Consider the following 15,416-nt stretch of genomic DNA (forward strand, 5'->3'; position numbering starts at 1 on the left):
CACCGTCTGGCCACAGCCGAACGCAAGGAGAGGAGGCGCGCGCAGGAGGAGCTGCGGCGTAGGGGAGGCGACGACGGGGCGGGGCCGTCGAACGCACCGCCGGACGGTCAGTAGTCTAGGTTTAGATGAAATCTAGCCGTTTTCATTCAAACTTTGTAATATATAATCAAAATTGAATGAAAACCTTTATTTTTGTGCACCAATATTCATTTGGGGGCGGAGTTTGGGGGGCGCGGCTGGGGAGCGACGTCCCCAAAGGCGGCACGAACAAAACACGTCCCCCAAACGCTCAATCCGGCGCGGTTTGGGGGACGGTTTTGGGGACGCGACTGGAGATGCTCTTAGCGGACAAAGTACTTTATGAGATATTTTATCATTTACTCTCAACGATTGACTTACCTTTGCATAGATATCCTAAACCTTAAGTGGATGATTATGTATTGCGGTGGATTAGAATAATGCAGATCACTCTACCCAAGTTTGCATAATTTAGTACACTATTTGTTTGACTCCATTTCGCCTAATTTTTGTCTAAATTCTAGCAGATCGCAGAACAACCATAGCGCAGCCCAGTTCGGCAACAGCAAACTGGGCCTGATACAGTTGTATCGTTAGAAACTGTGGGATCGGAAGAAATGGAAATGAGACACTTTTTTTTTGAGGGGATGGATATGAGACACATAAGTAGTAGTGTAGACACATGGTTCTTCATGGGCTTTGGTAGTCCTAACTAGAGGCTGCCTTGTGGACTCCGGTTTTCTGGTTCAATAGTTTGCACTCCTAGACAGATTCATCTGGATTTGTCTGATGCTCAAGAAGACCTCTTCAGGTTGTGCTGGTCGTGTTCAAAAAAAAAAAAAGGTTGTGCTGGTCATTTTGATGAAGACCATGTGCGTGTTTGAACGAGACTTACTTATATCATGTTTATTTCAAATTTGAAATAAATACCGAAGCTTACCCTAAATCAAACAGGTGTGAGACGCAAGTGTGGGATGTTATAACCAAAACCGACAACATTATCATCTGAAAGTTTTGAGAACGGAAATCACATTCAGGTCTGGGTCACTGGAATATAGAAGTGTCTACAGTCTACAGCCCGCCGCAAGCAAACAGGCCACGACCGCTGCCGGTAAGAGCTCGTTTCAGGCCACGCAACCTGGAAGCAGGTCCATTTTTGCCTTTCCTGATCTGCACATGGATTGTCCCGCATCGGAAATAATGTCGGCAAGCTCACTCACCAGCAACAACAAGTGCAGGACCGTCAAACGAACTTCATGAGGTCACACGATCAAACGGTCAGGCCCATTAACAGCACTGGGTAACTGTCTCCAGCTGATGGTTCTCACCTTTTAAAAAAAAGTTGACCAACGGGAGAATGATCACTCCCTTGGCTATACATTGTTAGGTGGGATGAGACTCTTCCAGCGAATAGCCGCTAGGATGATAACCCGGTTTAAAGTTCGCCCCCTCCCTACAAAATTACCGCGAGATGAGGACTCGAACCCGGGTAGTCTGGCTGCGCACGGGCTTGCCTTGCCACTGATGGTTCTCACCTTTCAACACAAATCATGAATTTCACGCAGGAGAGCAGGCCGTATATCTGATCAAGCAGGTACCACTCCTTAAGCACATTGGTTTTCCTTTCTACAAAAACCAATATTATTATGTTGTTTACTGCTTCCTAGGACACCAAACCAACAGAGTGGCACCTCGCCAGCTGACACGCATATATATCATATGGCATCCTCAGAAAAAGGAACAGCCAAAAACACAGAAGCATCTCTATAACATGTCATCTATACTACAGTTTTATTCTGATTACCATTAGGCATGAACTTTACAATACCAAGTCCTATAAGCCTCTAATCGAAGGTCGTGTGTGTGGGTATTGGGACATTTCACCAGCTGGCATCTTTACTATCTATGTTGGTTTTGAACAAACCCTAGGTCTCGGGACGACACTCAGCAACATGTCATATACAAGCATCCAGAACACCTCATACTTGCCTTTATTGTTGGAGCATCTGATGCTGACTGATCAAAAGTTGGGCGTAAACCAGCTCGTTCCAGGAATCCGGTACTCCGGGTAGACACCAGTGGCTGCAATCCTGGTATATCTCAGGCGATCTCCTCTCCTCCTCGGTCAGGTGTTGCTTGCGGTAGATTGAAGGGTGTGCATCCTTTCTGTAGTCAGTCAATCTTGTTATGTTCAAGTAAACAACCGGAGTCCTCATCTTGTGGATCACATCCTCCAAGATGCTCATTTTTGGTGGGTAGGTTGAAAGGTAATGCTCATTTTTAATTGGCTCGGTCTCCTTGTCACAGCTGCCACCTGAATTCCATTGCCCTCCACTGTGAGATGCACAACAGGGTATTAGTTCAGTCAAGGGCATGTCAACTAAAACATCACATATAGTTCACAGAAAAGGCTACACACTTTCTGCTATTGTTCCGTTATCTGATGGTAATGGAATTCGACCCTGTTATTGGGAGTTGTATGAAAAAAAAAGGCTACACACCTGAAATGAGATGCTGAGTAGCCTCTGAACATCACGGTCGTTTTCTTGGGATTTACATTTGCATCTATCCACTTGGACCAGGTTACAAGAGCTTTATGAAAGGCATCCACAACATTTAACTCACTATATATGTGACTACCTTCCTGGTAATAGTCCTTCCTGTGGCACATTAAGCATATCTTCAGTGTTCAGTCATTCGAATGCCGCAAGTAATAAGAATGAAATGAAGATGCTTGTCCAACAAGAGAGCAGTAGAAATTAGTTACCCTAGGGAAGTTTTTTCATGTGTCCACCAATGTCCGGTGTTGAAAATGATAAAGTCTGCATCCTTGTACTTTGGTGCTGATTGCTCGACAATGTCAAGTCTAAGAGTTTCTTTTTTATTTCCATTGCTGACTCGTGTCTCCCATTCTTGGACTAAGAAAGGGGAGCGGAAGAACTCCACACTGCAGTTATAGTCCTAAACAACAACAAAGAATACGTTCTAATTACTTAAATGAATGCAGAGTATAGAGTAATATATAACAAATAGAAACTGTAGAACATATATACCGTGAACAAGAAAGAGTACGATCCCTCGGTCTTAAACTCTCGCCTACCAGATGCCTCAAAAACCTTTTTCTTGTCCTTGACAGAGTGCCTCAAGATGCAAACCAGGGATTCCCACATGTTCCTATTGAGTGAATCACCAACAAAGACCAGCCGTTTTCCCCTCAGCCTCTCCAACATATCAGTTGGATTTAATCTAACAAATCAAATAACAGAATCGGGCATGTTACACACGAATTATGAAATGAATTAACCGACATTTCATTGAACTATTCTACTAATGTTTCCTCACCTTGGGATGCTGCATTCGCTGGGTTGCCATCGGAGCTTTTCGTACGCTTGATCTGGACGGCCATTGAGATGGCAGTCAAAGGGTTCATCGATATGCGGACATGATCCCCCAGGATAAAGAGGGTACGATTCATCCCGAACCCAATTCCCATGGAACATATCACAGCCGGCCATCTCCTTTATCCAGTCAACCTTCTTATTTCCACTGGAGCCACCTGCTTGTTTAGTTGATGACACATTCCCCTTCAATGAGGCGATCGTTTGGGATGAATGATCTTTCAATGAACCTGCACTACTCTGAGGAGTTGTTTCCTTATTATTCACAGTTGTTTCCTTCTTATTCTGGTCCTGTTTCTTCACAACTGGTGATGCTACGAGGGTTTGGTTCTTGCTTGAAGAACCAACATCTTTCTCACCTGCAATTGCTGGACTTCCAGTCTGATTATTACTAGTTGAAGCCACATCTGCACTCGCTTTATCGCGCTGAACTCCGCCATTGCTCTTCACTGGACTAGCATTTGGTGCTGATTTATGGGTTGCATTGCCGTTTCCACTCCCTGACTGAGCATCAGATTCATTGTTAAGATCAGCCTTTGCAACCGTGTCACTTCCGGCAGAACCATGGCTCGCGGCACCAGAACCGCTGCTTCTGCTGTTTGTAGCAGCAGAACCGCTGCTCGGAGCAGCACTTGCACTCACTGTATGGTTATCAGACCCAATTTTAGAGTCGGCTTTCGCCGTAGTGCCATCTCCAGCAGCACTACTGCCGGAGATTCCAACTGAACCCTTGATGTCTGCTTTCACCAGGCTGCCATTTCCGGCGGCAGTATTACCAGTCGGAGCTTCAACTCCCGACTGCTTACTGGATCCACCGCTCTCCTCCTCGGCCTTCGCCGCGGTTCTGTCTCCGGCAGAACTACTAGTTGGGGATCCACCTCCATCACCTGCCTGACTGCTAGCACTAACTGTTGTGTTTTCTTTATTCCGATCTGCCGCACTAATCGGCGCGCCGCCACTTGAAGGGGCAGAATTATCCGTCGGAGCCTCTACTCCGTCTTTGGTGCCGCTCTTCTCGGCGGCGGTGTCAGTTCCGGTCGGCGGTGCACCCACACGGTGGTCGGCATTGCTGCTGGGGGCACCACCTCCACTTCCCAACTGCTTATCGGACCCAACCGTAGCATAATTACTGCTCCCTGCTCCTGTTTCCGCGTGCGTACTATCCCCATCACGACTCACCTCGCTCGATCCGCTGCCCGCGCCACCAAGGAACGGCTCCGTCGAGGGGGTGGAGGAGTTGGTGGGGAAGATGGAAGAGAAGAAGGTCGAAACCTGGGAGCGGTACGGCGCCGTGGAGGCGTACACGCCGTCGAACCACGAGGCGCTTCCCTCGCCGACGCCAGAGGCAGCGGGGGCCGCGGGCGAGGACAGTGCGATGTACGCCGTCAATGCGGCGAAGGCCACCGCGAAGGCGTACACCACGAGCCTCGCGCTGCGGCGGGAGCGCCCCGCTCCGGTGCCGACGTCGGCGCACGCCATGGCCGCCAGGCCGCTCTGCTTCCACACGCCCTTCATCCCGCCCGCCCGCGCGGCGTCGGCGGCGGCACTCGCGGCTGCGGCCGCGGCGCCGGGACAGAGCTCGGGAGCTGTCGACTTGGGGAAGTGGTGCAGGTGGAGGCAGTGAAGAAGCGAAAGTGACAGAGGAGATGGCGAGTGATTTGAGGAAGCTTTCGGGAGGTGGAAGAAGGGGCGTCTGCGTGTACGCGGCTGGGTGGCTTTAGAAAATTTGGGAAGGTGATGATACTAACGGGTAACTGAATCGCTGACCTATTTTAGGTTTGTTTTGCTTTTCCGTTTATCGAGTTGCTTTTTCTTCCGAGGGTCAAAGGAAGGTCAAAAGGAGTAGTAACAGAAAATGTGAATGAATGGCAGTCACAGAATACATCGCCGTCCTTTTCATCTACTCCCTCCGTTTCTGAAATAATCTACTACCTTCATCCCAAATGGCCAAATCTTAAGGTTTATTTTAAAAAAAAAAGTCAAATCAAGTAAAGTTTAACCAAAATTTTAGAACAATCTATTAAAAAGTATTATATTTTGTAGATATCATACAACAATATATTTTATTGTCTATTTAATGATATTAATTTTGTATTTTACATGTTGATGATTTTTGGTAAAAGCTAGTCAAACCTAACATAGTTTAACTTACTAAAACTAATATAAGCCTTAACTTTGGGATGGAGGTAGTAGTTAACAACAACATTGAAATTAAGTGATTAGCTCTCTTTATTGGACATTGTTATTTCAATGTAGTTTGGATTGGTTATTCACATATCTAAGTAGTACTAATAAATGCAATACAATTTTATCTTATTTTTCTAGAATGTACAATAAATCAGAGAGGATGGAGTACTCTCCAAAAAAGAAAGATCTTTATTTTACACAGATTTATATTTAGACACGTTTTAGTGTATGAAATGCGGGTAAGGGCATACGTTTCTAGATATCTTTTTTAGTATATTATTACCTCAAGGGCAAACTAATTATGACAAACGGAGGTAAAGGCCTACTCCTCCGTCCGTGAATAAGTGTAAGTGAATTGCCAGATAAGTGTAACTGAACTAAGTTACTCCCTCCGATTCATATTAATTGACTTCAATATGGATGTATCTAGACATATTTTAGTTCTAGATACATCCATATTAAAGTCAATTAATATGAACCGGAGAGAGTACATTTTTCTTTGAACTAAATTTGCAGCTGAGACTTAAAAATATCAGTGACATAGGCAAACACATTACTATATTGTTAAATTATACTATATCAATATGAATTACGCAATATTTTAACTTAGTGTTATAAATGCTGCTACGTTTTCTAGAGAGTTGATCAAATTTAGTGCCATAATTGTAGTTCCAAAATACAACATACATTCCCAAACAACACAACATGTACATTATTTCGTCCCTTCCATCGGAATCTTCTAGGTTATAGAAGTACATAAATTTCAAATGTCTTGTACTTTTAAGTGGGTACATAGATATTCAAGATTTTTCATACATAAGTTCCAAAGAATTATACTCAAACTATTGTAATCTTAACTAAAACTGTTGTTTTCAATGTTTAGGTTGAGAACTTGCAAATCATATGGTTAATTTCTTAAAATAAAAATATTTTGTTTTTCATGAATATTATGGCAAAGAAATAGTGTCAACATACAAAATATTATTTTTTATGGTATAGAGAGAGTAATATAATTACGTACAACTAATAACCATGAAACTGCTCATAGTGGAGGTAACATAGATGGTAACATCACACATCTCAAAGCATTTTGGTGACATAGCATGGTAATAAAAGAAGAAATAGAGTGAGGGTGGTAGCTATATTACCATAACATCACGCATCCCAAAGCAATATGAGTCTACAACATAATTAATAATATATTGCATGAAACCACATCTAAATTACTACCCACTATGGAGTAGACTACTAACATGACATATGTTACTCGTCTAATTTACTCTCCACTATGAGCAGCCTGAGCGAAAGACTTGAAAACTCTCTGACTCCTAATTTCCACCGCCCCCTTTATTTTAACATAAAAAAATCATATGTACAAATTTGTAAAATCAAAGAAAACACTAGATGTCGTAAATAATATATCCGGCTGTCACGAGATGCCCTCTTTTGCTACCAGTCATGGGCTACCGGCCGTGCGCCGCACCAAAAAAAAAAGTGTCCGTGAAGCGCTGCTGGCACGCGGGACTCGGAACCGGACCACGGAACGCACCACACAAACTGCCTCCACGTTGCAGTGCACGCGGCCATGCGCATCATGTCCCCGGCCTAATCATCTTCTCAAGACGACGATCCCAGCGGGCTGTTCCAAGGAACATCATAAGTATGTCTTGCAGCCTTTGTTTGTTTGTTAAGCTTGCATCATTTGTTGAACTCTCGGTCGGGTATGCTTTAGTCCAGTGTCAAACTGTGCCGTCTGATCGGTCTGCTTAGGTACGTACGTACGTATAGCAGGTGAAAACATTTCCAGTTCCAAAATGTTCGTGTACAATCGTACGGGACCTCTTAATATTCAAAATTAAAGTGACAAAGTGGAAAGTTGTTTTATTCCACCCCAAAAAAATAGGAGTATTACTGCGCTGCAGCTCTTTTCCTCTTACATGTCTTGGACTCTTGGTTGCTTTTCATTTTCCTTGCGGACGGCAATGTTAGATCATCGTAGCCGTGTTTTTCAGATGTTTGGGCCTTTGCTCAACGACATCTTCTAAATTAGCCGTTCGGCTAGAGTTTATTTTTTAAAAGAAAATCATGATTGTAAATAAATAGTGTACCCCACAGATAGGCAGTCTACCATACAAATAAAAAGTTTAGCACATAAATAAATAGTTTACAATAAGAAATAATAGAAATAAAATAAGTAAAATCGTCTAGTTGTCTCCTTGAGCCTCCATCATTGTGAAGTTGGGCATGAGCACCTGCGTAGCGGATTTCTGCATGTATCACTTCTCAGGGGCGGAGCCAGGATTTGACTATAGGGGGGGGCGAGAAAGAAATGACCACTTAATGTCAATATGTCATAGAAGATTTGTTTTTATAGGGACGGCGTACAAGATATTATCTCAAATATTGCATCATTAATACTATGAACTTTGGCAAACCGTTCCCGTCATTTTCATCATTTTAAAGACTATTTAAAAGAAACAAATTTTACCTTCAGTCTTTCTCACTCCACATTCCTACGAAGTACACAAACTGATAAAAAAATCTCTATCTGATTTTATAAAGAACTAACCAGTGATATGCATGGATAGAATTGCAATACAAATATACTTAGGCATAGATATCAGGTATGAGTGTCGAGGGAGTATCACCACAGAGATAGGTTCGTCAACATGTGCATGAGGCGCCGGAGTATAGGCCAGGCCGCATGCCGTATCTTGCTTTGCTCTCCTGTTGCGCTGGCGCCGCTGGCGTATCTAGGCGGCGAGCGGCGAGTGGCCGGCGGAGGCAGGCAGCGCCCTAGTATGTATCACCGAGCCGCAGGAAAAGGGGACATTTGGTTGGAGATCAATCCACGATCGATCAATCTATTCTGCCTAGTAATTCCAATCAACTGGATCGATCTGGCGAGCACGAAGGGACTTTTGATCCAGGGAAACAAGGCCACACGGGAGATAGGCTATTGGGCCTTGGTTCGTTGGAGAAGATCAGAATCAATTACTAATGGGCTAATTCTCCGGCAATTAGGACGTACATACCAGCACAATAGTACTAGAACCTACCGCGAAACGTTGAGGGGGGCGACGCATTGGGGGGGGGGGGGGGTCTAGCCGCTGCTCGCCCCCCTGTTTCCGCCCCTGTGACTTCTACTAGGTTGGTTGATTGTTTTCACAAATATCATCCGTTTTGAATAGATGTCGTCGGCTAGATGGTATCATTTGTTGGATTGGTGGCCATTGATCTCATAATTGCAGGGTGAAGCATGTCATTTAACAAGTTTTGCAAACACTTGGAGCAGTGAAGCACTTTGATGTCATTCTGAGAACCTGCCATGCCAGAAAAGACATGCCAAATCTAGAGGTCATGGTCTACCACATCTTCAAGTATCACACTGCAATATCTATGATGCCCTTTGTACAAACCTTGCTAGGTAAATGGACAATTATCCATGACCAAGTCATGCAATCGATACTTCCAAGCGATCCCAGGAAACCATTTTGTTTCATTCCGTGCCATGATACGAGTCGTCTGCTCATCGGTTGTCCCTCTCAAATAATGTGGCACAAACTTCCCGACCACTGCCCTGTAGAATTTGTACGTGGTTTCCTAAGATGTGGATTCAAACATCCATAGGTACTCGATTTTGACATCTCTAGCAATGTAACATCCCAAATTTTCAAACAAAGAAGAAATTAAATTTCCATTTTTCCAAAAATGAGAACCAACAAAAAAAATTATTACCTAGGGTGCTATGCATAGTGCTCATACCCAATACTTGTGTTATTGCCATGATTGTTTGTTTATTGCATTGAGCATATTTCCAAAACCCTAAACCCTAACCTTCTCAAAACCAAATAGGATCAAATAAGAAGGAACTAAAATAAAATAAAAAGACATATGTGGGCATATAGCCCTAGTATGCAAATCTTGACTAATACCCTTCTTACTTTTCTAAATAGTGGTGAACCATTGTTAGACCCCACTAAACCCTAAACCTCACTCCTCTTCTCACCATCCTTTATAAACAAAATAAAAGAAATTAAATTAAATAAAAAAGGGCCTATGTGCCTATGGCTATTTTTGGTAAAACTTTTACCTAGGCTTTTCTACCTTGTTTAGATGTTTTGGAAAACATCAACAAACCTAACCTAGTACTTACCAACCAAATCAAGTGAGAAACAAAAATAAATAAAAAGAAAATAAAACTATACATAGAGGCATATGTGGGCATATAGCCAAAAATGTAATTCTTGTCTTATGCCACCCTTACCTTACCAAAATGGTTGGAAACCCTTAATAAACTTAAACTAACACTCAAGGAATCCAAAACCATGCCCTTTGATCATATAAAAAGAAAAGGAAATAAAAATAGGAAATACACATATGTGGCTATGGCCAATTTTGCAAATCTTTAACCTAGACCCTTTTGGGTTGCACCATTGGTTGGAGATGGTTACTAAACACTTATAAACCCTTTTGGAATCAAAGAAACTCAAATCAAATCAAATTTGAATTCAAAATGAGCTCACTTGCACTAATGGTCAAAATTGACAATCTTAGCCTGATGCCCTCTTTGAGCCTCTGGTTTGGAAGATTTTCAAACTAAACTTTGCCAACTCTTTGCACCTCATCCAAGACCTCATCAATAAGAACAACTTTGCTCAAGAACACCCCCCCTGCAAACTCTTTATGGATTCAAAGATATGATCAAACAAAGTGGAGACTTTGAGGCAGATTTAAGATCATATGCAATTTGGCATTTTGCAAATCAACTCAATTTTGAGCACCACCACCACAACTATACTTCAAATATTATATGATAACACTCCACCAAAATTCTTTGAAAATTTTGAAAGTTGATCTCTTGCGGCCATTTGACAGAGCACCTTATGTGCACCATTTCACCAACTCCCTACATACTAAAATCCAGCAGATTCTTGCCTCAACCCTTCACCATATGTCATCATCAGATCCTCCTAACACCCAGTAGGCATTGACATGCGTTGGTGACACCAGTTGCTAACGTTTTTGGCCAGGACAAGGCCATGCCGAGGCCACCATGCCACCTCATGCTCATTTCTTCTCCTCTCCAATCCAGGCCAAGCCACCATGTCCTGGACGTTCCCCTTTCTCTACTGATCTTGATAGACCTAGCCCTGAGCCAAGGAGACAACGACAGAAGCAAGAACTAGACGTGCTCTGACGTGTCCAGACAAGCCATGCCTGGCCAGCGCGCGCACCAGGACGCCCTGGATGCGCCAGGACAACCCCTCGCCCCGTCGACTGATACGTCCAAAACGTATCTACTTTCCCGAACACTTTTGCTATTGTTTTGCCTCTAATTTGTGTATTTTGGATACAACTAACACGGACTAACGCTGTTTTCAGCAGAATTGCCACGGTGTCTCGTTTTTGTGCAGAAACTCAATTTTCAGGAAAATCCCCGGAATTTATATCAAAGGGCTTATTTTTCCAGAAGATTCACGGAGCCAGAAGGGCAGGCCAGGGGGGCCCACGGCCCCCACACCATGGGCCGGCGCGGCCTAGGAGGGGGGCGCGCCGCCCTATGGTGAGGCCGCCTCGGCTAGCCTCTGACGCCCCCCTCTGGACTATTTAAGGGTTTCGATCTAAAAACGCGAGACGAGAAGTCGAAGTCGCCAGAAACCATCCAGAACACCGCCGCCATCGCGAAACTCCGTCTCGGGACCAGAAACTCCGTTCTGGCACCTCGCCGGGACGGGGAATTGGAGGAGATCATCGCCATCATCACCACCGACGCCTCTCCATCGACCGAGCCATGTTTCCCCATCCATGTGTGAGTAATTCCCCTGTTGTAGGCTGAAGGGGATGGTAGGGATTGGATGAGATTGGTCATGTAATAGCATAAGATTGTTAGGGCATAGTGCCTAGTATTCGTAATTGGTACTTTTATGATATTGTTGCAACTTGTTATGCTTAATGCTTGTCACTAGGGCCCGAGTGCCATGATCTCAGATCTGAACATGTTATCAATTCATGATGATATTCATTGCTTTATGATCTTACCCGCAAGTTGTATACACATGTCGTTGTCCGGAACCCGAGGCCCCAAAGTGACGAAATTGGGACAACCGGAGGGGAAGGCGGTGATATGAGGATCACATGTGTTCACGGAGTGTTAATGCTTTGCTCCGGTACTCTATTAAAAGGAGTACCTTAATTTCCGAGTAGATTCCCTAGAGACCCGGCGCCACCGAGTCTGGTAGGACAAAAGATGTTGTGCAAGTTTCTCATTGCGAGCACGTACGACTAAATATGGAACACATGCCTATTGATTGATTAGTACTTGGATACCGTTTTATTATTATCTGCAATGCTCTATCTTGATTGTTACATGAGTTTCTCTCGTCCATGCAACGCCCGTTCATCCATCCCTGTGCCTACAATATTTTAATCCTACTGTTTACTATAATCACTACTGCTGTCTTTGTTACACTGTTGTTGTTATTTCACTACTGCTACTGCTATAAAGCGCTATTATCTGATAAACTCTTGCGAGCAAGTCTCGTTTCCAGTGCGAGCTGAATTGACAACTCCGTTGTTAAGGCTTTCAAGTATTCTTTGTCTCCCCTTGTGTCGAATCAATAAATTGGGTTTTACTTTCCGCGAAGACTGTTGCGATTCCCTATACTTGTGGGTCATCAAGACTATTTTCTGGCGCCGTTGCCGGGGAGCATAGCTTTATTTGCAAGTTCACTTGGATTGATATTGTTCGCTGCGAATTCTCCATCATGGGTAAATCTCGCGATACTAAAGTCGCCATATTACCATCCACTACAAGAAAAGGTACAACTCTGAGTACCTCTGCTGCTCTTGATTCACCATCTGTGATAAGTCAACTTGTTTCACCACCACAAGATTCACATGCTGGTACTTCTGCTGAATCTGAGAACTCTTATAATTTTGATGATGCTTCTGCTGTGCTTGATAATGTTGGTTGATACGTCCCAAACGTATCTATAATTTCTTATGTTCCATGCTACTTTTATGATGATACTCACATGTTTTATACACATTATATGTCATTATTATGCATTTTCCGGCACTAACCTATTGACAAGATGCCGAAGAGCCAGTTGTTGTTTTCTGCTGTTTTTGGTTTTAGAAATCCTAGTAAGGAAATATTCTCGGAATTGGACGAAATCAACGCCCAGGGGCTTATTTTTCCACGAAGCTTCCAGAAGACCGAAAGGGAAACGAAGTGGGGCGACGAGGCGGCCACACAATAGGGCGGCGCGGCCAGGGCTTGGGCCGCGCGGCCCTAGCATGTGGGCCCCTCGTGGCGCCCCCTGACCTACCTCTTCGCCTACTTAAAGTCTTCGTCGCGAAACCCCCAGTACCGAGAGCCACGATACGGAAAACCTTCCAGAGACGCCGCCGCCGCCAATCCCATCTCGGGGGATTCGGGAGATCGCCTCCGGCACCCTGCCGGAGAGGGGAATCATCTCCCGGAGGGCTCTTCATCGCCATGATCGCCTCCGGATCGATGTGTGAGTAGTTCACCCCTGGACTATGGGTCCATAGCAGTAGCTAGATGGTCATCTTCTCCTCATTGTGCTATCATGTTAGATCTTGTGAGCTTCCTATCATGATCAAGATCATCTATTTGTAATGCTACATGTTGTGTTTGTTGGGATCCGATGAATATTGAATACTATGTCAAGTTGATTATCAATCTATCATATATGTTATTTATGTTCTTGCATGCTCTCCGTTGCTAGTAGAGGCTCCGGCCAAGTTGATACTTGTAACTCCAAGAGGAGTATTTATGCTCGATAGTGGGTTCATGCCTCCATTGAATGCGGGACAATGACGAGAAAGTTCTAAGGTTGTGGATGTCTTGTTGCCACTAGGGATAAAACATCGATGCTTTGTCTAAGGATATTTGTGTTGATTACATTACGCACCATACTTAATGCAATTGTCCGTTGTTTGCAACTTAATACTGGAAGGGGTTCGGATGATAACTCTGAAAGTGGACTTTTTAGGCATAGATGCATGCTGGATAGCGGTCTATGTACTTTGTCGTAATGCCCTGATTAAATCTCATAGTACTCATCATGATATATGTATGTGCATTGTTATGCCTTCTTTATTTGTCAATTGCCCAACTGTAATTTGTTCACCCAATATGCTATTTATCTTATGGGAGAGACACCACTAGTGAACTGTGGACCCCGCTCCATTCTTTACATCTGAAATACAATATACTGCAATTGTTCTTTACTGTTCTTCGCAAACATCATCTTCCACACAATACGTTTAATCCTTTGTTACAGCAAGCCGGTGAGATTGACAACCTCACTGTTACGTTGGGGCAAAGTACTTTGATTGTGTTGTGCGAGGTTCCACATTGGCGCCGGAATCCCTGGTGTTGCGCCGTACTACATTTCGCCGCCATCAACCTTCAACGTGCTTCTTGGCTCCTACTGGTTCGATAAACCTTGGTTTCTTTCTGAGGGAAAACTTGCTACTGTATGCATCACACCTTCCTCTTGGGGTTCCCAATGGACATGTGTTAACTGCACGCATCAATGGTTCATTAGGATTTTTTCTAGATGCTACAATTGCTAGGTCTAGACAAATTGAAAATGCTGAAACTCCTAATGAAAATGCTGCTACACCTGTTAATTCACACGAGTCCGTTGAATACTCTAGTGATGATCTCGATGAGGATTATGTGGAACTTGATGATGATTTTATTGTTAAATGCAATGCTACTACGGATGCAAGTAAAATTAAAAAGTTTCTTGCACAACATACTGTTAGATATAAACTGTCTCCTGATCCTAAATTTGCCACATCTCCTATAAATATTAAGGATATGGATTATGATTTTTCTCTTGATCTATCTCATATAGCTATTGTTGAGAAAACACCCTTTTGTGGTACTGAAAAAGAAAGTGTTGTAGAACACATGAATGAGCTTTCTACTTTGAGTAGCTTGTTTTCTGATGATGTCAAGTTGCGTACTTATTTTGTTGCTAAAATTTTCCTTTCTCATTAAAGGATGATGCTAAAACTTGGTATAATAGTTTGCCTCCTGGTTCTATTGATAGTCCAAGTGGTTTGCTTGATGTTTTCTTTCGGAAATACTTTCTTGCTAGTGCTCAACATATTGCTTTGCTGAAAATTTATATCTTTGACCAGGAAGGTGGAGAGAAATTGCCTGAGGCATGGGCAAGATTTTGTTCTCTTATCAGAGCTCGACCTGGACATGATTTGGAAAAGCATGATTTACTTGATATATTTTATAGTGGACTAACCATTGAGTCTAGAGAATATTTGGATAGTTGTCTTGGTTGTGTTTTCGGAAAAGAACTCCGAGACGAAGGTCTGAAGAATTATTGGCTAAAATAGGCCGGAATCATGATGATTGGACTACACACCGAACCAGATCCAGACACCGATATTGAAGAAGAGGGGTTTAATTAAATTAAATGATGAGGATATGCGGGAAGCCAAGAAGTCTCTTAAGGAGAAAGGTATTAAATCTGAAGATGTGAAGAATTTACCTCCCATAGAAGATTTATGTAAGATAACTCCCCCTTCCTCCATGATTGAGGTACACTCTCTTCAACGCTTTACTAAGGAAGATATTCCGTATTCGAAACCTCCTGCTCAATGCTTAGATGAGTTTGATAATTATATTGTTAAGCAAGAAAATTTTAATATGAGAGTAGAGAATTATTTAATGGAAAATTCTCGAGCTATTAGTTAATTGCATGGTATTGTGGAGAGAACCTCCAATGATGTTAAGATGCTTGTTAAACATTT

At 43.3% G+C, this 15,416-nt stretch overlaps 1 protein-coding gene across 1 annotated transcript; it reads right to left on the reverse strand.

Moving 5' to 3' along the window:
* Nucleotides 1-1,731: 1,731 nt before the first annotated feature.
* LOC124671743 (protein trichome birefringence-like 1) lies at nucleotides 1,732-4,931 on the reverse strand. Its single transcript, XM_047208077.1, has 5 exons — nucleotides 3,361-4,931; nucleotides 3,072-3,264; nucleotides 2,786-2,979; nucleotides 2,520-2,678; nucleotides 1,732-2,352 (listed from the first exon to the last, which is right to left on the reverse strand). Exons 1-5 carry the CDS (start codon nucleotides 4,929-4,931, stop codon nucleotides 2,010-2,012), a joined length of 2,460 nt encoding a protein of 819 aa, XP_047064033.1. The 3' UTR covers nucleotides 1,732-2,009.
* Between the last annotated feature and the right edge of the window lie 10,485 nt (nucleotides 4,932-15,416).

This window comes from Lolium rigidum, chromosome 1, assembly GCF_022539505.1.
Source record: "Lolium rigidum isolate FL_2022 chromosome 1, APGP_CSIRO_Lrig_0.1, whole genome shotgun sequence".
NCBI classification, from domain to species: Eukaryota; Viridiplantae; Streptophyta; class Magnoliopsida; order Poales; family Poaceae; genus Lolium; species Lolium rigidum.